Source organism: Neovison vison, chromosome 7, assembly GCF_020171115.1.
Source record: "Neovison vison isolate M4711 chromosome 7, ASM_NN_V1, whole genome shotgun sequence".
Lineage (NCBI taxonomy): Eukaryota > Metazoa > Chordata > Mammalia > Carnivora > Mustelidae > Neogale > Neogale vison.
In genome coordinates, this window is record NC_058097.1 from 156,257,685 (window position 1) to 156,279,533 (window position 21,849).

The 21,849-nt window shown below is 40.2% G+C and overlaps 2 protein-coding genes across 2 annotated transcripts in view; one reads left to right on the forward strand and one right to left on the reverse strand.

Moving 5' to 3' along the window:
- Positions 1-21,849, forward strand: part of LOC122912694 (olfactory receptor 481) — a 75,801-nt gene that overhangs the window by 17,859 nt on the left and 36,093 nt on the right. The window lies entirely within an intron of this gene.
- On the reverse strand, positions 2,825-3,790 carry LOC122912691 (olfactory receptor 10Z1-like). Its single transcript, XM_044258753.1, has one exon. It carries the CDS (start codon positions 3,788-3,790, stop codon positions 2,825-2,827), a length of 966 nt encoding a protein of 321 aa, XP_044114688.1.

Genomic DNA, 21,849 nt, shown 5'->3' on the forward strand with positions numbered 1-21,849 from the left:
AAACATTCCATGCTCCTGGATTGGAAGAATAAATATTGTGAAAATGTCTATGCTACCTAAAGCAATCTACACATTTAATGCAATTCCTATCAAAGTACCATCCATCTTTTTCAAAGAAATGGAACAAATAATTCTAAAATTTATATGGAACCAGAAAAGACCTTGAATAGCCAAAGGAATATTGAAAAAGAAAGCCAAAGTTGGTGGCATCACAATTCCGGACTTCAAGCTCTATTACAAAGCTGCCATCATCAAGACAGCATGGTACTGGCACAAAAACAGACACATAGATCAATGAAACAGAATAGAGAGCCCAGAAATAGACCCTCAACTCTATGGTCAACTAATCTTCGACAAAGCAGGAAAGAATATCCAATGGAAAAAAGACAGCCTCTTCAATAAATGGTATTGGGAAAATTGGACAGCCACATGCAGAAAAATGAAATTGGACCATTTCCTTACACCACACACAAAAATAGACTCAAAATGGATGAACGACCTCAATGCAAGAAAGGAATCCATCAAAATCCTTGAGGAGAACACAGGCAGCAACCTTTTCGACCTCAGCCACAGCAACATCTTCCTAGGAACATCACCAAAGGCAAGGGAAGCAAGGGCAAAAATGAACTATTGGGATTTTATCAAGATCAAAAGCTTTTGCACAGCAAAGGAAACCGTTAACAAAACCAAAAGACAACTGACAGAATGGGAGAAGATATTTGCAAACGACATATCAGATAAAGGACTAGTGTCCAAAATCTATAAAGAACTTAACAAACTCAACACCCAAAGAACAAATAATCCAATCAAGAAATGGGCAGAGGACATGAACAGACATTTCTGCAAAGAAGACATCCAGATGGCCAACAGACACATGAAAAAGTGCTCCATATCACTCGGCATCAGGGAAATACAAATCAAAACCACAATGAGATATCACCTCACACCAGTCAGAATGGCTAAAATCAACAAGTCAGGAAATGACAGATGCTGGCGAGGATGCGGAGAAAGGGGAACCCTCCTACACTGTTGGTGGGAATGCAAGCTGGTGCAACCACTCTGGAAAACAGCATGGAGGTTCCTCAAAATGTTGAAAATAGAACTGCCCTATGACCCAGCAATTGCACTACTGGGTATTTACCCTAAAGATACAAACGTAGTGATCCGAAGGGGCACGTGCACCCAAATGTTTATAGCATCAATGTCCACAATAGCCAAACTATGGAAAGAACCTAGATGTCCATCAACAGATGAATGGATCAAGAAGATGTGGTATATATACACAATCGAATACTATGCAGCCATCAAAAGAAATGAAATCTTGCCATTTGCGACAATGTGGATGGAACTAGAGTGTATCATGCTTAGCGAAATAAGTCAAGTGGAGAAAGACAACTATCATATGATCTCCCTGATATGAGGAAGTGGTGATACAACATCGGGGCTTGTGGGTAGGAGAAGAATAAATGAAACAAGATGGGATTGGGAGGGAGACAAACCATAAGTGACTCTTAATCTCACAAAACAAACTGAGGGTTGCTGGGGGAGGGGGGTTGGGAGAAGGGGGGTGGGGTTATGGACATTGGGGAGGGTATGTGCTTTGGTGAGTGCTGTGAAGTGTGTAAACCTGGCGATTCACAGACCTGTATCCCTGGGGATAAAAATATATGTTTATAAAAACAAAAAATAAATTACTAAGGGAAGAAAATACATTTACAATACTGTACTATGTTTATTGAAAAAAATCTCTATATAAGTGGACCCATGCAGTTCAAATTTGTGGTGTTCAGGGGTGAACTGTACTATTGTCCTTGGTTGTTTACTGACAATCCAGTTTCTTCTCATTTGTTAGCAAATTGCCACCAGCCTCTTGATCTTTTTCCCATCTCCATCCCTCAGTCCTCCAACATTGGCAACTTCACACCATGTGGCTATGCCACTGGACAGTATGACCTCAAAATGCCTAGACTCCTTGCAGTAGCTAACATCTTCCACAGTCCACATGAGAACCTTCTGCAATGACCTCAATTAGATTCTCCAGTTATACATAGCACCTTCCACTTCTGTGACTTTCAAAAATTAGAAGCTTTGATTTGTATACTCTAACTCAAATAGCATTTGAATTCATTGCTTTTTGAGGACTCAGTTAATTGTGAAACCATCTAACCTACTTCTTTGCTGGGGTATAGAAGGAAGAGCTCTCTGACAGACTTTTCTATATTATTCCTGAAATCTCATATGTTAAAAATATCTCCTTTGCAGTAATTTTCATCTGTTTTTTTCCCAGAAATTCACCCATTCTGATCTAAGTTTCCTTATGTCTTTGAATAGAAATGAACAAGGTCTTTCTTAAAATTCCTTGAAATTTCTCTGTATTGTGGCCTTTCACTCATTTCAACTTTAAGGCTTTGTAGTTTTTCCTTTTTAAAGTAAATTAGTGATTTTCCTTCTCTCTTGTTGGCTTACTCTCCCTCTCTTTCATTTTTCCTTCTTTTCCATTTTGGTAGAATTTTTTCCTTCCAGAGGCAACAAAGGTTATGAAAATAGTTTTCCAAATTGTTTTTCGATATGTATACCCATACACATATATGCATGTGTATATATGCATGTATATGTGTATATGTACATGTATGTGTAATAACATTTCAAAATATTTTTCTCATTTTAAAAATTTTAAAACTACATCCGGTTTTGTAGTAGGAAAGGAGTATGACCAGGTTATATCAGGAGTTAGGATGCACTTTAATTGCTTTGTACACAAAGTGATTATTTCATTGGAAATACTCCACTTTTCCACTTTTATTTATCAGCAGTCTGCACATTTTTAAGTGCCCAGTGTTCTTTTATTCACCATCTGAGGGATGAGCCTATCTGTCTTGCCTAATACCTTCCTTAGGGCCATCTGCATTTCTTTGTTTCTGAGACTGTACACGATGGGGTTAAGCAGAGGTGTCAGCACTGTGTATGTGACAGCCATCAGCATGTCCTCACGGAACGAGTCCCTGTCCTTGGGCCTCAGGTAGACAAAGCCAGAGAATCCATAGTGTATGCACACCACGGTGAGGTGAGAGGAGCAAGTGGAGAAGGCCTTATACCTCCCCTGGGCAGAGGGCATCTTCACAACTGTAGACACAATGAAGACATAGGACATCACGATGAAGACAAAGCTGCCCGCCAACACAAAGGCAGAGAGCACAAAAATAGCCATTTCCTGACGGAAGGTGTAGTCACACGCAAGGCAGACCACAGGTGAGATGTCACAGAAGAAGTGCTCGATGATGGAGTCACAGAAAGATAAGTTGAATACAATGATGATGATGCACAGAGAAACCAGAAACCCAAGCATCCAGGAGGCCATGATGAACTGAAAGCAGATCTTATGGGTCATCAAGATGGGGTAGTGCAGTGGGTTGTGAATGGCAGTATAGCGGTCATAGGACATGGCAGCCATGATGAAGCAGTTATTGCCTCCCAAGCCAAAGAAGAAAAACATCTGCATGGCACACCCAGGAAGAGAAATGGTTTTGCTGTCAGACAGCAAGTCCGTTAACATGCGAGGGATGACTGCCATGGTGGTACAGGTTTCTGAAAAGGACAGGGCACAGAGGAAAAAGTACATGGGGGTGTGAAGGTTGTGACTGAGCTTGATGGCCACCATTATGGACACATTTGCAGCTAGGATGGTCATATGGGAGAAGAAGATCATCGCAAAGAGGGGACCCTGCAAGTCTGGAAAACTGGAAAACCCCCACAGAAAGAAGGTGCTCACTGTGGTGTGATTGCCCATCATTCAATAGGCTCTGTAAATTTCTCCCACAGATGTCAACATTCTTGAGGTCAAGACTCAAAAGATTGTAAAAAGCACTGAGGTCTCCTGGCCTTTAGTCAATGGCTCTTTGGCAACAACAAGACAACTCTTAATGAGAGAGCCAGAGAAATGGGAGGTAAATGCACCTGACTGAATTTGAGGTCAGAGTGATGAGAAGAAAGATTCTAGTAGAAGAATCTGCATAAATGCCCTAGAGTGGTGGAAATACATTCTGGAAACCCCTGCATTTACCACCCATTTCTGTCTTCTACAATCAGAACCTGCAAGGAAGAGGGAAATAAGGAAGGAAAAAATGCCTGTTTTCTCACCTATAGGAGTATGAGAACTAACAGGTATAAGGTGTGTGTGTGATCTAATCCTAGCTTAGCCCACAGAAGTACTGAACAACATTGACTGAATCAACACAACTTTAAGAAGTAAAAGATTTTGAATGGCTTCCAAACATTCTTGGGATCTCTAGAATTGTCCCCAGAAGACACTGGCTGCTTGGTTAACAATTATACCAATGAGTAGACTTAATAAAAGAAATTACCATTTTGAAATTTGTACTGGTTTCCTATTTATGACATTAAGTTGAGACTAGAAGTGTTCAATAACTGTCTCCCATTCAGGCAGATCTTAGAGGCAAAATGGTTAGGGAGAGACTCTCCCATCCTGGATGGCTCATTTGTGCCCATGATGTCCTAGTGAATTCTTTAGCTTTCAAGAAGACTGTCAGGACATTTTCTAACTGATACACTGGGCGAAGGGCTGCTTGGCAGCACCACTCTTATTAAAACTCAAGTTCCTCAGGTTGTTTTCATCACTTCTTAACCTATCCACTCTGGGTGTGAGATGACAGGACGAAAGGAACCCAGGGACTTCGCATATGACGTAGGGTTTGTTTTTCAGGCCCTATTGTCCAGGAAGGAAAGGAAAACATTGAGAAGACATCAGTGTGGAGTTGAAGGTTGGAGGAAAAATGATAGAGACACACATTTTGTAGGATCCACAAAGCTTGATGAAAAAAAAAAGAAAGAAAGAAAATATACCTTCAGCTGAGAAGTGTGTATGCTCTTTATGTACTGAACTACTGGGCCAAAAAATTACAGGGAGGCAGATCAGGCAACCAGCATTAGCTCAGCATCTGAAATATGCTGGTCAATACACCATGCATTTGAGAGAATTTTCTCTCCAAATTTCTCCCAACAACTCTTTGTGGTAGGTATGTTGATTCTGATGCTATAAAAAATTGACACTAAGGTACAGGTTGCTTAACTGGCTATCCAAAGCCAATACATTAATTCCACAAATATTTGATCAAAGAACACATAACTGCCGTAACTGCTCCTGTGATAGGATATCTGGCTCACCAGGGGAGCATTCTTGAGAGTTCCATATCCTTACTAGCATTCATCCCAAATTTCTGGCAGGTGTTTCTAAAAGGAGAAAAGAAAAACATCAGGAAATTTCACATGTGTAGATTTTTAAATTCTGACTGCTATTCTATTACTTTCTTTTTTCATTTGTGCTGATGATGAATCCTTCTCTCCTCCTAATACTCAAGGGAACTAGGGATCGAGAGCATGTCAATACAGCATCACACCCATTACTTCCAGTCACTCTCCAAGGGCAGAGTTTGTTTTCTGGCCCAGGGTTTTGGGATCCATTCACCCTCCTTGTGCTGTACCACTTCTGCAGACTGAAAGGGACTAACTGACTTCTTTTCCTAAAAACCCTTCTCCTGGTTTATTCATGCCCCCACCCTTGCTAGAGCTCTGGTGGATTTCAGATGCCTAATGCTCTGAGTTAGTGGTGAGACCTATAAGAATTTGAGGGTATTTCTTGACACAAGCCACCTGGAACACTCTTTTGTCCCAGAGCACGTCAAAACCCTGCACTGTGGGTACTCTAAACCAACCTACCTCCTAAGATGTACCTCCAAACCATGACCAGTCTGGGGAGTGCTGAAACCACTATGTCACTCATCATTCCCCACCAGCTGAAATGAGAATTTTTCTGGCTGCTACACTTAATTTGTGCCCATGGGGCAATGTTCAAAGGTAAATATTTATAACCAAGTTCGGAAAAGTGCATTCAATTTTCTTCCAACCCAATCAGAATAAAAGTCAGTAAATAATGAATACTGTTTTTCTGAAAATAAATAAATTGGGAAAAAAAAGAACAAAAGTCAGCTTTGAGTCTGGTTTTCTATAATTTTCAGAGAAGATACTGGTATTTTTAATGGGAAAATAAAAGAGTGTTTTATTGACTTATAGGTGCTAATTCTGATAGTAAATTTAATAAGATTTACATAAATTAGAGGTTCATAGGTTTATGTTTTCTCTTGTGTGTGTGTGTGTATAGCCTCACCAAAGAACTAAATTTGTGTGTGTGTGTGTATGTGTGTGTGTATACTTATTAGATCCACCAAAGAAAAACTTGGTTTTTTGTTTTGTTTTTAAAAATTTTTTAAAAGATTTTATTATTTGATAGAGACCATGAGAGGAGAGAGATCAGAGGGAGAAGCAGACTCCTTGCTGAGCAGGGAGCCCGATATGAGACTCGATCTCAGGACTCCAGAATCATGACCTAAGCTGAAGGCAGTTGCCTAACCAACTAAGCCACCCAGGTGCCCAAGAAAGACTTGTTTTTAAAAATCACAACTGTTAAATATGAAGCCAAATGGTCACACCATTAGGTCAAAGGGAAAAAGGTGTGTAGGTAAGGAGGACACACAAAGAATCAAATTGTCAATGGTTTACAGGGAAATATACAATTAACTCATGGGCAAAATGTAGAAATTGAAGACTTTATAAGTGTTTTTTCTTTACTTTTTTCCTGCTTAATTTCTTTGATACAATAAAATCAACAAATTAGCTTTGAAATGAAACCCAGAATTATCCTGGAGTCTACTTTGTAATGGGGGAGGGGATTGAGCAGAATTAGAGGGACCTATGTTCAAATCCAAATTCTGCTTCTATTCCATTCATACGCGCAAGTAACCACTTTTCTCCTCTATAACATGGCCCTACATCTACCTCCTTGAGGGGTTACAGCCCTAAGCCTGTACACTTATCAGATAAGTGCCCAGTAGCTGCTAGTTCCTTTCCCATTTGCTAAAACATCAGTGGTGTAGAGACCGCTTTCCCGGCAGGGGCTGAGCAACACGGGCTCACAAGTTACCTGTGACACTGTCCCTGCTCTTCTGCATAAGCTGCGGTATGAAGTCGTCCCTCTCGGGCTGCACACTTGCCTCGGGGTGGAGTTTGCAGCCCTCTTCTCTGCAGCTTTCTAGCTTCTCCTTGCTTCATCTGTGTGCTGATTATGTCAGGAATAGGAAAACAACAGCATTTATTCCCCATCCGGTTGTAACTTTAGTATATTCAGTACCTTTTAACTGCCAATTAACCCTCACAGCTACTTTGTTATTAGTGGGTAGAATGCAATGCTCACGATAATAGAGATAAAAAATTAAATTCCTACCTTAGGGGTAACTGGGTGGCTCAGTAGGTTAAGCCTCTGCCTTCAGCTCAAGTCATGATCTTGGGATCCTGGGATTGAGCCCCGCATCGGGCTCTCTGCTCAGCGGGAAGCCTGCTTCCTTCTCTCTCTCTCTCTCTCTCTGTGCCTGCCTCTCTGCCTTCTTGTGATCTCTGCCTGTCAAATAAATAAATAAAATTTAAAAAAAAGAAGAAAACAGTAAGCTATATGAGTAACTTATGTTTCTGCACAGTTTTCTACATTTCCTTCTCTCATGTCATTTAGGGATACGTGTTTGAGGCCATTTGCCCTTTGAATGACTGTGACAAGTTCACTTGGTCTGAAATTACAGGTCTCTTATAACCACAGGGTAGCATCTTCTCAGTGCCTTATGGTTGGAGTTGAGTTTTCCATGTACATTCCAAAGAGAGTTCTGTGGTCACCTGAGACCATTACCCCTTGAAACGACTTGGAGTTTCTTGTTTCCCAGTAGATACCGGGAGGATTGTTCTCTGTGGACCTAGAGCTCATTGTGATGTGAATGTCGAAACAAAGCCTTGTTTTCATTTTGATATAGCATAGTGATTATTCAGAGAAGTTTGCTCTTATTTATGTGAGAAAAACAAATTAAGTATTTGAAATTTAACTTGTTCAGATACATTTTGGAATATGAATGATTCCCTCAGGTATTTTACTTGCTACTCACTAACATCATTTCCATAGTTTTGACAATATGCCAAGTCCCAGAGGTCTTCTGTCCTGTATGCAGGGCCAGGGAGAGAGCCTGTCATATAGGCTGCTGTCTAGGGAATCAGTCAGAAGAAAGGTAGGGAAGACGATGAAGGTAGAAAGATTGTTGTGAGTGCTTCCTCATGAAGTACCTCTTCTGTAGAAGGCCTTGCTGAAGAGGAAAATCCCCTGTAATCAAAGCCTCCATTGACTGCATTGGCACTCAAAATTTTTTCCCAGTATTTCATGAAATGTTTAAAACCATGCTGCAACAATTATCTTGTCAGCATCTGTGTCTCCAGGACCTACATTGCTCTGAGTATCTACTCTTGTATCATAAACAATCCTAAATAATAGTGGACTTAACTGAATTCCTATAGACTGGGCTCCACAGGGATAATAGACACACTGAACATCTTGTTCACTCTAATCTGGGTGTTGACAGTTAGCTGTTGTCTGAGACCTTGAATCAGAATGCAGCCTTTTTGACATGTGCATGGTGACTGGGGTCTCTGGGTGAGAATTCTGGGACAGCCAAGTGGATGCCGAATCAACTCTTGGGCCCTACTTCACTGGTACTGCATTCTTTTCATTCAGACGGCCTTCAAGTAACACCTGGGTTCTAGGAGATGAAAAGAAATTACAACACTTGATGGGACAGTGACAAAGTTCTAGAAGAGCATGTGGGAGTGGAATTATTACTGCCATCATTTTTGGAAAACATCTTACACCACACATTAAGATTTTACTATATTTGCTTCATCACATATCTTTTTGTACTTTATCCTCCTATTAATCCATCCTGAGATATATGTCAAAGGGAATTGCAGACATCATTATACTTCCTCAATACTTTATACACACATCAGTAACAAGAGTTCAATACTTCTTACATGTTTTATTCTGTGCAACTTTATGGAAATTTACGTTAAGGTGAAACATACAAATCTTAAATGTACAATCACCATGAACTGACAAATGCATCACGCTGTGTAACTCAAACACCTCTCATTACATGGAATACGAACATCAGCCTGGGAACTCTCCTATGCCCCTTCCCAGTGAGTCCTAGCTTCTCCTTATAGAGACACCCATGTCCTGATTATTCTTTCACCATGGCTTCTAGAATTCTGGTTCTAGAATTTCATACAACTGTAACCAACCCTCACACCCTTTTTTTGGTAAAATTTCATGGTTTTCTTTTTTTAGTATATACAAATGCAGTGAATTTTCATATGTTGATTTTTGTATCCTGCAACCTTACTGAGTTCATTTGTTTGTCCTAACAGTTTTTTATAGAGTCTTCAGGATTTTCTGTATATAAGATCATGTTATCTAAAAACAGACTGTTTTATATATTTTTTTCCAGTTCTGGTGCCCCCCCCTTTTTTTAAAATCTTGCTTAATTGTTCTGGATAGGACTTCCAGAACTGTGTTGAAGTTTCAAGATTAGATATCTCCAACTTGTTTCTGTTTTGTTATTAAGTATCACATTAGCTGTGGGCTTATCATACATGGTCTTTATTATGTTGAGAGATTTTATATTATAAAAGGATATTGGGGCGCCTGGGTGGCTCAGTGGGTTGAGCCTTTGCCTCTGGCTCAGGTTGTGGTCTCAGGATCCAGGGATCGAGCCCCATGTCGGGCTCTCTGCTCAGCAGGGAGCCTGCTTCCCCCTCTCTCTCTGCCTCGCTCTCTTCCTACTTGTGATCTCTCTCTCTCTCTGTCAAATAAGTAAATAAAATCTTTTTAAAAAGAACACTGAATTTTGTCAAATGCTAGTTCTGCTTCTATTGAGACAATCTTATCATTTTTATCCTCCATTATTTTAGTGTAGTGGTTCAGATTATCAAATGAAAAGGCAACCTATCGAGTGGGAGAAAATATTTACCAACCATATATCTGATAAGGGATTAATATCCAAACATATAAGGTACTCCTAAATCAATAGGGAAAAAAAACTGATGAAAAATGGTTAAAGGAACGGAATAGACATTTCTCCAAGATGACCTACAAACAGCCGATAGGTTCATGAAAAAGTGCTCAACATCCCTAATCAACAGGGGCATGTGAATCAAAGCCACAATGAGCTATCACCTCACTCCTGTTAGAATGAATATTCTCAAAAAGACAAGAAATAACAAGTGTTAGGATGCAGAGGAAAGGGAATCCTTGTACATAGTTGAAAGGAATATAAATTAGTATAGCCATTATAGAAAACAGTACAGAGGCTCCACAAAAAATTAAAATAGAACTACTATATAAACCAGAAGTCTCACTTCTGGGTATATATCTGAAGGAAAAGAAACGAATATCTCAAGTATCTGCACACCCATGTTCATTGTCACATTATTCACAATAGCTAAGATATGAAAACAACCTAAGGGTCCACTGATAGATGAACAAACTCACATATCTACATAATGGAATATTATTCAGCCTCCAAAAAAGGGAAATCCTACCATTTGCAATACTGTGTATGAACTTGGAGGACATATGCTTAGTGAGATAAGCCAAAGACAGAAAGACAAATATTACATGCTATCTCTGTGGAGTTTAGAAAGTTGAACTTGTGAAACCAAAAGTAGAATAGTGGTTGCCAGGGATTAAGGAGTAGTAGAAACGGGATGATATTGGTCATAGAGTACAAACTTATTAGTTAATGTACATTAGTTAATGTACAACATGGTGACTATCATTAAAAATAACATATTGTATACTTGAAATTTGCTAAGAGTAAATCTTGAAAGGTCTCATTACAAGAGAAAAAAAGTATAACTGTGATGCTGGATATTAACTAGACTTATTGTGATGATCATCTCACCATATATACATATATCAAATCATTATGTTGTATACCTGAAACTAATGTAACATTATATATTAATTATCTCCATAAAAAATAACTAAGAAAATGGAAAAACCTAACATTACACCTAGAGGAACTAGAAAAAGAAGCACAAATGAAACCCAGAGTTAGGAGGAAGGAAGGAAATAACCATGATAAGAGCAGAAATAAACAAAATAGAGACCAGAAAAGCAATAGAAAAGATCAATAAAACTAGGATCTGATTCTTTGAAAAGAGAAACAAACTTGACAAATCTTTGAGTAACTAATACAAAAAGAGAGAAGACTCAAAATAGGAAATGAAAAAGGACACAGCACAGCTGATACCCAGACATAAGACATAAGAGATAGACTACTATGAACAACTATACACCAACAAATTAGAGAACCTAGAAGAAATGGATGAATTCCGAAAAAAAAAATACAACCTAACAAGACTGAACAGGAAGAAATAGAAAATCTCAACATCAATAATGACTAAGGAGAATGAAGCAATAAATCAAAACCTTACAGCTAAAAAAAACCCGAGGACCATATGGTTTCACTGATGAATTCCACCAAACATTTAAAGAAGAGTTAACACCAATCCTTCTCAAACTCTTCCCCCAAAATGAAGAGAACAGTCCTAAACTCATTTTATGGGGCCCACGTTACTCTGACACCAAAGCCAGGTGAGGACACTACAGAAAAGAAACCCGGTTCAACAGCATGTTAAAATCATTACATCCCAGGATAAAGTGGAATTTATCCCTGGCATATAAGAATGGCTCAACAGATATATATCTCATAAATGTGATATACCACATTAATGAATGAAAAAAATCTCATCACCTCAATGGATGCAGAAAAAGCATCTATAAAATTCAACACAGTTTCATAATGAAAACTTTCTGAAAATTGGGAATAGAAGGAATGTACCTCAACATAACAAAGCCCATAAATGAAAATGACAAGACCCTAGCTAAAATCATACTCAGTGATGAAAGACTGAGAACTTTCCTCCAGGAATAGGAATAAGAGTAAGATGCCCACTCTTAGTACTCCTTGTTCAACATAGTACTGGCAGTCCTAGCCAGAGCAATAAGGCAATATAAAGAAACAAAATGCACCCAGGGGTGCCCGAGTGTTTCATTTAATTAAGCACCCAGCTCTTGATTTCAGCTCAGGTCGTGATCCTTAGGGTCATGGAATCGAGTGCCACATGGGGCTCCATGATCATCACAGAATCTGCTTGGATTCTCTCTCCCTCTGCCCCTCACCTGCTTGCATGTGTTGTCTCTCTAACATAAATATATCTTAAATAAATAATAAAAGAAATAAAAGGCATCAAAATCAGAATGGAAGAAGTTTTACTACTGCACATGACAGTTTTACTGTCACTGTTTTTAGATAACATGATCTTACATATAGAAAATCCTAAAGACCACCAAAGAACTATTAGAACTGATAAATTCAGTAAGTTGCAGGGTACAAGATCAAGGGTTTTATACAGAGAACTTTGAAAGATGGTACTTATTTTTTCTGTTTCTAAGATTTATTTATCCATTTCAGAAACAAAGCACATAGGAGTTTGGGGTGCGGGTGGCAAGGGGCAGAGGGACAGAGAGAATCCTGAAGCAGACTCCCTGCTGAGTGCAGAGCCTAAGGTGGGGCTTGATCCCAGGACTCCAAGACCATGACCCCAGCCAAAATCAAGAGTCACCTGCTTAACTGACTGAGGCATCCAAGTGCCCCAAAAGGTGGTTCTTACAAAATCACTGTTCATTGTTAATGATTTTTCTATCAGTCGGCAATACAAGAAAGGAGGGATGGAGGAAAGAAGGGAGGAGTGAGGAAAAACGGAGGGCTGAGAGAAGGAACCAAGGAAGGAGAAATGAAACCTGAGAAGAGGAAGGAAAGAATCATGAAAAAAATTATGAAGACTTACCTCTGTGTGACTTACTATGGGAGGCGATGGGTATGTTAATTAACTTGATTTACAGAGATTATTTCACAATGTATATGAAAGCGTAACATAATCAACTTTAAATACACACAATTCCTATGTGTTCATTATACCTCAGTGCTAAAAACAAATCCTAGAGAAAACCTGGGAATATGGATGATTTAAATTTCCTTCAGAGATTATTTATTTTTGCTTTAGGCAGGCATTTCGGGCAAGGCAGATCACGTTAACCCAAAATAGTATTGAGATTACTGGTACAGGGTTTCAGTCTTTGGGATGGTTTGGTTTTCTCTTCCTTTGAGTGTTCCATTTGAAAGCTGAGGATTTTTACTAGCACCTTCCCTCCTTGTTTGACCCTGAACTACAATTTCACCAGCCTCTCACAGCTTCAAAAATCTGTTTGGCTTATCAGCAAGTAATCTGGGTTATATGCTTTTTAGCCCTTCAGACATTACTTTTCATTTAGCAAATTCCTCAAGATGAAAAGTGATACAGAATGGTGAGCTCCCAATAAGGGTTTTTATTTTTGTTCTTGTTTTTTTTTTTTGTTTGTTTTTTCTTTCCAGGATCATGGATACTCAAGCTATTTTTGCTTTTGCAGCTCTTGAATGCCTAAAACGTTTTTAAGGAGGACACTGTCCATTTCCCATCCCTCCCAAGAGAGCTCTCCCAGTGTGAACTTTTAGCACAAATTTCCTTTGGCTATAATTCTCCTTGAAATTCTTATTTATGAGCATTCATGAAGCAACTAATATTCTGAACCTCATGATAAATACATTGTGACTAAAATCTGGCTGAGTGCAGCCGTAGATATCAGCAGAAATGGCTTTTCAGAATGCCTTGGTGCCCGTGTCTTCCTATGCATGCTCCCCCTTTTTGAGTTACACTTTTTTTCTTTTAAGATTTTATTTATTTGACAGAGACAGCTGGAGAAGGAACACAAGCAGGGGGAGTAGGGAGAGGGAGAAGCAGACTCCCCGCTGAGCAGGGAGCCCCAGGTGGGTCCTGGAATCAAAACCTGAGCCAGAGACAGAGGCTAAAAATATGAGCCACCCATGAGCTTTGAATTACACTTTTTGAGATCATTGTCCCTTCATATGCAGATGAACATGCATAATACAGGGTTCTTCTGTACTCTCAGCCCATTAATTCCTAATGGGGACATCTTGCAAAACTATAGTACAGTATTGCTATTGACATTGCTATAATCTTCTTTATCTTTTTTGTAAACAAAGTACTATTACAGTCTGTGTCTATTAATTTCCATATCTGCAATTTTAGGGGTTTGGTTTCTGTTCATTGTTTGCACTGGCTCCCACGCCTACTACTTTGTTTCCTTTCTTGCTAGTCAGTATCTTTCACAGTGTGCTAGTCAGTGTATTTGAATAATTGTTGATCAGAATCATTGGGGCTTGAGTTGTTTGCTTATTCAGTTCACCCTAAGGTACCACCTGTCCTTGACCATCTTATATTCAAGTGTAAGGCTTAAGACTATATCTCTAGGGCTGAAAATCTGCAGGACACATGGTCATTTCAGATTTCCCTGTGTCCTGAGGGTATATGTGAGTTGTATCATTCAGAACAGTCACCTGGACACATGCTAGGTTTGCACTTACCATCTCATCCCATAAGAACACTAAATCCTCCGCCTGAGTTGGTAATACTTCCCTTTGACTTCTTACATTGTCTCATGGCAAAAAACCATTTTTTAAAAGATGTTGTTTATTTATTTGACAGATAGAGATCACAAGTAGGCAGAGAGGCAGGAAGAGAGAGAGAGAGAGAGAGAGAGGAGGAAGCAGGCTCCCCGCTGAGCAGAGAGCCCGATGAGGGACTCCATCCCTGGGAACATGACCTGAGTTGAAAGCAGAGGCTTTAACCCCCTGAGCCACCCAGGTGCCCCACAAAAAACATTTTTAAAATAAGGACCTTAAAAAGTATTTTTAACTCTTAATATCCACACCCAACATGGGGCTAAAACTTACAACCCTGAGATCAGGAGTCACGTGCTCCACTGACTGAGCCAGCCAGGCACCCCAAAAAGCATTTTGAGTGTTAAGTTCTCAGTTTCTGGTGAGGCAATTTCTTACTATCCTCTAGTGTGATATTTAAGAACTATTTAACATTTTATCATCTGTTTTCATTGTGCTCACCATTGGATTGGTTAAAATGATTAAGGCTGCCATTGCCCCAAAGGTAAATTATATGCATATGAGTGGGAGATTAAGCTTGCACATATGTACACAGGGAACTATACTACCTGACAAGACAAGAAATGTCCTCACCTCCTCTAAGTCTTTGCTCGATGTTATCTTCCCCCTGAGACAATAACATTGACTCCTCCCAGCCCCTGACATATTAGTCTTCCTTAGTCTGCTCTCTTAGTCTGCATGGCTCTCCTAATAAACTGAATTACCACTTGTTGGTGTCATTGGCTCTCCCATGATATAAGAAAATTCCACCAGGGCAGGTTTCTCTGCATACTTGTCACTTACATTCCCCATAGCCCAGGACAATCCCTGGAATATAAGCTCATTCAATACAATTTTTGATTGCATGATGGAACAAATGATGAATGAGGTGATGAATGCCCTATGAGTTTTGTCAGCAAAACAATAGATACTGTGTCTGAAACATCACAGAGGGGGCACGAAAAGTAAATATGTTTGTTGTCGGCCTATAAAGATGGTTAAGTCTCTACAGGGTGCATTAAAAATTCAGAAGAGAGACAATCCATTTCCCTCCAATTTCCTGACCAGGATGGGCTTGACCATGAACTCGCTTTCAAGATTTTATTCACTCCTTGTCCCTAAGGAAGCCATGAAGCCTGCTCATTCCCACAGAGAAGCCCCCTGTTTTAACCTGACATAATTCACAGGTCAGTCAGGGCCATCCCACCCTCTTCTCCTCTGGGTACCCCCACTTGGTACCCAGAGGAGAAGAGATTAAGTGCACAGGCTAGAATTTCATGGGTCCACAAAGCCCATCCTCAGCACAGTTAACCTTCCTGCAGGAAAAACCATTCCACCTTTTCTGTCTGGTTTTGTTTTGTCATTTCTTCTCACAGATACTCAGTCACACCTAGAGTTATCACACTCATTACAGGTTAAAATGTTATTCAAAATGAAGAGTCTAAAAGGTTTGGAGGTACAATAACCCTAACTTATGACAGAGAACAACATTTGAAGAAAATATGTGAATTAAATTTTAAAAGGCTTTCAACTGATAAGGTATTTGTTCATGTGAATCAATATGGGTTTCTACTTATGAATTTCATTAAAGTAACTCACTATTGCCCTCTAATTTATAATTTGATATAAAAAAATCCACCCTCTTCATTTACTAGAAAGCTTCGCATCAGCTAATGGTATATGGAGCTATGTATTTAGATCATGGATAATATTTCCTTTTATTATTATGGTATATTATTATATCCAAATAATAATAGATTTCATTAAGAAATTATTTTCCTGCCAAGCTCTCTTCAGAGCCCCCTTCATTTTACTGTTCTTGAGGCAGTAGATGAGGGGTTCAACATGGAAATCACCACCATGTCATGGTCCCATAGAACAGAGTGACTGGGGGCATATAGGTCGCTCAGTCAGTTAAGCATCTGCCCCCAGCTCAGGTCGTGATCCCAGAGTCCTGGGATTGAACCCCACATAGGACTCTCTGCTTATCAGAGAGAATGCTTCTCCATATGCCCCCTCCCCAATTGGTACTCTCTTGCATGCTCTCACTCTCTCTCTCTCTCTATCAAATAAATAAATAAAACCTTTAAGAAAGAAAAATAGAGTGACCCCTGTGAGGTGGGACATGCAGGAGGAGAAGGCCTTGCGGCGTCCCTCAGTGGAGCACATCCTGAGGATGGTGACGAGAAGACGGATGTGGGAGACCACTATGACACACACCATGACCAAGATGATGGAGCCAGTGTAAATGAGGGGACAAAGGCGGGCATACTGCTATCAGAACAGGAGAACTTAACTGAAGCAGCAAAATAACAGAGAATATGGTTGACTTGATTTAGGACAATCTCTACTAATCAGAATGAGCGAGTAGGAAATGGAACCCCAGCAACGTGAGGGAGCAAGTGCAGAAGGACCCATAGACAAGACCGTCCATCTCCGTGACTGGCAGCGATGGGTTGGGGTTATAACTAGTCTCCCAGGAAGGAGGAATCTGCAGCAGCGATCAGAACCCGAGGTTTATATGTGATTTATGTTTAATTTCGAGTGTGCATAGCAAAGTACATACAGCTCTCATTCCTGCATATGCACTGGGACTGTCTTAAGACAAGTTCTCCAAAAACAGAGCCTTAGACAGCAATTCTTCTGCAAGTGGTTTAGTGAGGCGTGATCTCCAGGGAAAACTTACAAGGATGAGAGAGAAGCAGGAGAAGCCAGCTAAAGCTGTGGGCTCTGCTGAAGGGTGGCTTCGTTCTGATCCCACAGGCTGCACTGGAGCCTGGAATGACATTTCGGAGGTGTCCTACCCTGCCCCAATAGCGTGTGTTTGTCGCTATTGTTCCTAAATCACTGTTTTCTTCCATTGTTGGCTATGGGTCTCCCCAGGGAGTAAGGACACACACTCCCTGACAATTCCAGTCGGTTATGTTCCCTCAGTGGAGAGCAGTTTTCAAAAGAGCATGGCTGGGAGCATCAGCAGTTAGTTCTCAGAGAAGCCGTTCACTGGCTTGGCGCGAGAGATCTAGGAAAGGCACAGAAGTGTCTGTACAGCTTTAAGAGTCCCGTTTTACTGTTATCTACAGCTCACTAGACTGTTAGGTCACATCTGTTAGCATTGAAGTTCTGGAACACACTGGAAGATGTCCAAAGTAAGTGCCTCCCCTAATAGGATTCCTTTGTGAATGACCTTAATTTTCCTCTTGGGTTTTAACCTTAGACAAACAAAGGTCTTCTTGGTTAGGTGGCATTTGTTCCGAACCTTGAAGAATGGTGAGAGTTTGAACAGGTAAACTCAGGAAAAGGGATTTTCAGAAAGAATAGACTTCAGAATAAGGAAAGTGCAGCATTTAATTGGGAGACAGTGTACTGACTGGCTTGCCACAATTACTGAGGGTTACGACAGTAAACATTGGAGAGGATTTGATAGCACATTAGGTGGAAAATAGTACAGCTGGTGGAGGCCACGCCAATGAGAGAGGCACGAGAAGCCCTTGTGAATCTCCTGGAATGTCAGTGCAGTGACTAGGGATTTTCTTTCGCAGCAAAGTCCTCCCCAGCTGAGTGGCCTTGGGGAAAGAAATCACAGTGTCAATGCTGCGTGTTCATTTTCTTCCTACTCACCTTCTTAACATTTCCCTGGGCAGTAGCTTCTCAAGACCTGCCATTCCCTTGCCCTGTGTTTGGAGCAGAGGAGATCTGAGGGACTTGGCTTATTTTCAGAATTATAAAATAATGATATTTTACTTCCTGTAAAGTGACTTCCCCTGGGGGAGTATCTACATCCCAAGATATATTTTTTTAACAAGTTGAGTTTCTGTCATTTTGATTGTCAAAGAAGAAGAAGTACAAACATCACTGGAAAGTCTGTACTGTAGGTCAAGATTTAAAAGCCTTTTTGAGAACATCATACTGGGTATTAGATCCACAGAGCGCAAGACTTCTGGTATCTAAACAGTGGCCTCCAGATGATGGTCTCCAGTGGTGCAAGAACTCTCATTAAAATCTTGGTGGTACTGAGTGCCATCCTTAAGGAATAGAGAAGACACAGCGTTTTATGTGATAGGAGACTCTAATGTCAAAGGGGACAATCACTTGAAAACTTATCCCTGAATTAGGGGATACATGAACACATAGGAAAAACTGCAGAAAACCATACCTGAATTGTAAGACTGTACATTCTTCCTCCAGCTTAATACCTTAACATATTTAAGGACTGGGAGGTGATCTTCCTTCCGTGAAAGGTAGGAATTTTAGAGTTGCTATACTCCTTACAATGAACATTTTTTATATTCTCTAATAATTACATATCCACGTTGTTAATAGCCTGTTAGACGGTATTAAACTGTAGCCTCGGAGAAGCTGGAAATTAAGAATGTTGTCAACTCCTACTCCTGGTAGAGATGGAATTCAAAAAACTCTGCAGGGGAAGATTCAAAGTACTAAAAAAAAAGAATAGGATAGTAAACTCTGGGTAAAATCCAGGTTAATAAAGAGGGTAAGGCTTGGGAAAAACAAACAGAAGGACTGAAAAAAATGGACAGGCATCTTGCTTTCCGGTGCTGATCAGGGTCATTAGGAAGAATGGAAATAATGTCATGTTGCCATAATTGATCACTACTATACTAGAATATAATGGAAAAAAAACCACAGAATTTACCATCAACATACATGGAAAGAAAGTATCATGAAAACCAAATGTTTTCAGCCAAAAATGATAAGAAGTGTTGTGCAGAGTACATATGCACTCACATCCTGGACTTTTCTCAGAGAGGCTTGCAAAAAACTTGGAGTGAGTATGAGCAGAGATGGGCTGTTTTCATAAGGCTTCTCTAGCGATATTGGCATGCCCCTTAGCAGATGACCACGTATGTTGGTCAAATGTGATTCAATATTGCAGTAAATAGAGATCAGGTCTAGAGTTCACAAATGGTAGTTTCTTTCTCCTAGACTTTTGGCAACTACTTGTTAGAGTATGGAGAAATTTTTTGTTTGTTCACCTCTTGTAAATTAAAATAAGCAAGAATGTAGAAAGCACCTATACATGTATTCACTTTACTAGGTGACATTATTATTTGAAAAAAAATTATTAGAGAATGTGTGCATGCAAGCTGTGGGGGGTGGGGACAGAGGAATAGAAAGAGAGAATCTTCAGACTCCCCACTGAGCATGGGGCTCAACACAGGGCTCGATCTTAGGACCCTGAAATCATGACCTGAACTGAAATAAAAAATTGAATGCTTAACCAACTGAGCCACCCAGGTACCCCGCAAGAGGTGACATTATTCTTAATATCTGTGTAGTGAGCAACAAACCCTCTTCAGTACCTGTCCAAACAAAATAAAAACTAAATCAATTGAGTAGTATATTGATGAACATACTGAAGGTAATAATCATGGAGGCTTTCCAGAGAACATACTGTTCCATTTTTTCCTTCAGATTTTGAACTAATCTTAGTAAAAACTATGCATTTGTGAGGCTTATGCTACAGTTTGGGGGACATAAAATTTTAAAATAAATCTCTGCCCTAATTCAGGAGTCAAGCTAAAACACTTTATAATTTAAAATTTAAAACAGACCTTCCTGTCATCGCAATAAAATGGGATGTAAATCTAAAAGAAGAAATGACCAACATAGGCAGGGAGGTCTGGGGAGGCTTCAGAGGGAAGAGACATTGAACTGTTCATTCATGAGACCTCCGTTTTCAGCGGGCATAGGAGGACAGGAAGAACCTTGTAAGTGATAGAAAACAACATGTGCAAAGTAGAAGAGCCTTGAAGGACATATTATTTTTGGGAAACAGTGGGATGTTCCCCATCTATTGACAGCAGGAAATGAGGCTGAACAGGTAAGACCTTGGATGCCATGCTAGGGCACTTTTAATGAGAGAGGCTTGATGATCAACTAGCTTTTATTATCATCAAGTGGGTCTCCAGACTCTTCCTGCCTTGCTGTAAATATACTATGTGTGCACACCAAGAGCTGTATCACCCTCAGCAAACCAAGTAACTCCCTAAGCAATAGTTTCCTCCCTATAAACATGGTTATAATAATAGCATTTATTTCTTAGGATAGCTGTGGGATGTAGGAGGTTATATAACTGACTCAAGCAATAAAGAATAGAAGTTATTGGAATTATTTGGTGTGTAAGAAAAGGGGATCTAAAAGTCTACACTGAAGAGATGTCGCATGATTATAGATAGGACATAGAAAAGCTGGTGGTAGTGGGTGCCTGTCTTGCTCAGTCGGTTGAGTGTTTGACTCTTGGTTTTGGCTCAGGTCATGATCTCAGGGTCCTGAGATCAAGCCCCATATTGAGTTCCAAGCTCAATGGGAAGTCTGCTTAAGATTCTCTCTCTTCCTCTTCCTCTACCCCTACCCCTGTGTGCGCGCACTCTCTCTCAAATAGGGGTGCCTGGGTGGTTCAGCCGATTAAGCACCTGTCTTTGGCTCAGGTATCAAACTTGCAGTCCTGGGATGGAGCCCTGTGTGGGGCTCCCTGCTCAGCTCCAAGCTCAGAGAGCTTGCTTCCTCCTCCCCCTCTGCCTACCCCCACTCATGCTCCCTCTCTTTCTCAAATAAATAAAATCTTTAAAAAAGGAATGAACTAAATCTTTAGAAAAGACAAGCTGGTGGCACTTGAAGGATAGAACTAGAAGAAAAAAAAGGCAGGGCTGTTACAGGAATTCAAATGAGAGGTAGAAGAGAATGCAGGAAACTTTTATAGTTAGGATCCTAGAATCTAGAAAATGCAGGCAACAAGAGAGAAGGAGGAAACCAATTAATCTAAGCCAGGGCCTGAAAATTGAGTAGAAGTCTGATAGGAAATAAACTGCTACAGGGGAAACAAAGGCAGGGGGAGAACCACGTGAAAAAGCACAGCAGCGTGTGGACCAGGATATGCATGGGAAAGGGAGGGTGCGGCTGCCTGGCTGGGTGTGTAGAATGAGATGACAGAACTGAACCGGGAGCAGTATTTAGGGACAAGTTGTGATGCGGACTCGACATCGTACTAGGGGATATTAGATTTCCTCCTATATGCAGTGTATAGCTCTTCATTATTTTTGACACTATCAGTGACTTAACATATCCTGTGTTTAGGAATCTATTGTGACAACGGGCTGGTGAATGAAATGAAAATGCAACAGATCTGTGACTAATGCACAACTACACAGGTACCATATTCATCCTGTGGGAAAGGTCCAGGCCAATAGCAGGGGAAATAAAAGCAAAAACAAACAAAAAACCCAAAGATGAGGGCAAACAGACATCTGGAATTTTGGAAGTGATTTATTGGTAAAAAGATGAGGAAGGAGTCAAAATGGGTCTAATGGTGGCTCTCTGATGTGTA

Bases quoted from the DNA above. Each gene is read 5' to 3' on its own strand.
- LOC122912691 (XM_044258753.1), bottom strand. From the start codon at position 3,790: ATGATGGGCAATCACACCACAGTGAGCACCTTCTTTCTGTGGGGGTTT.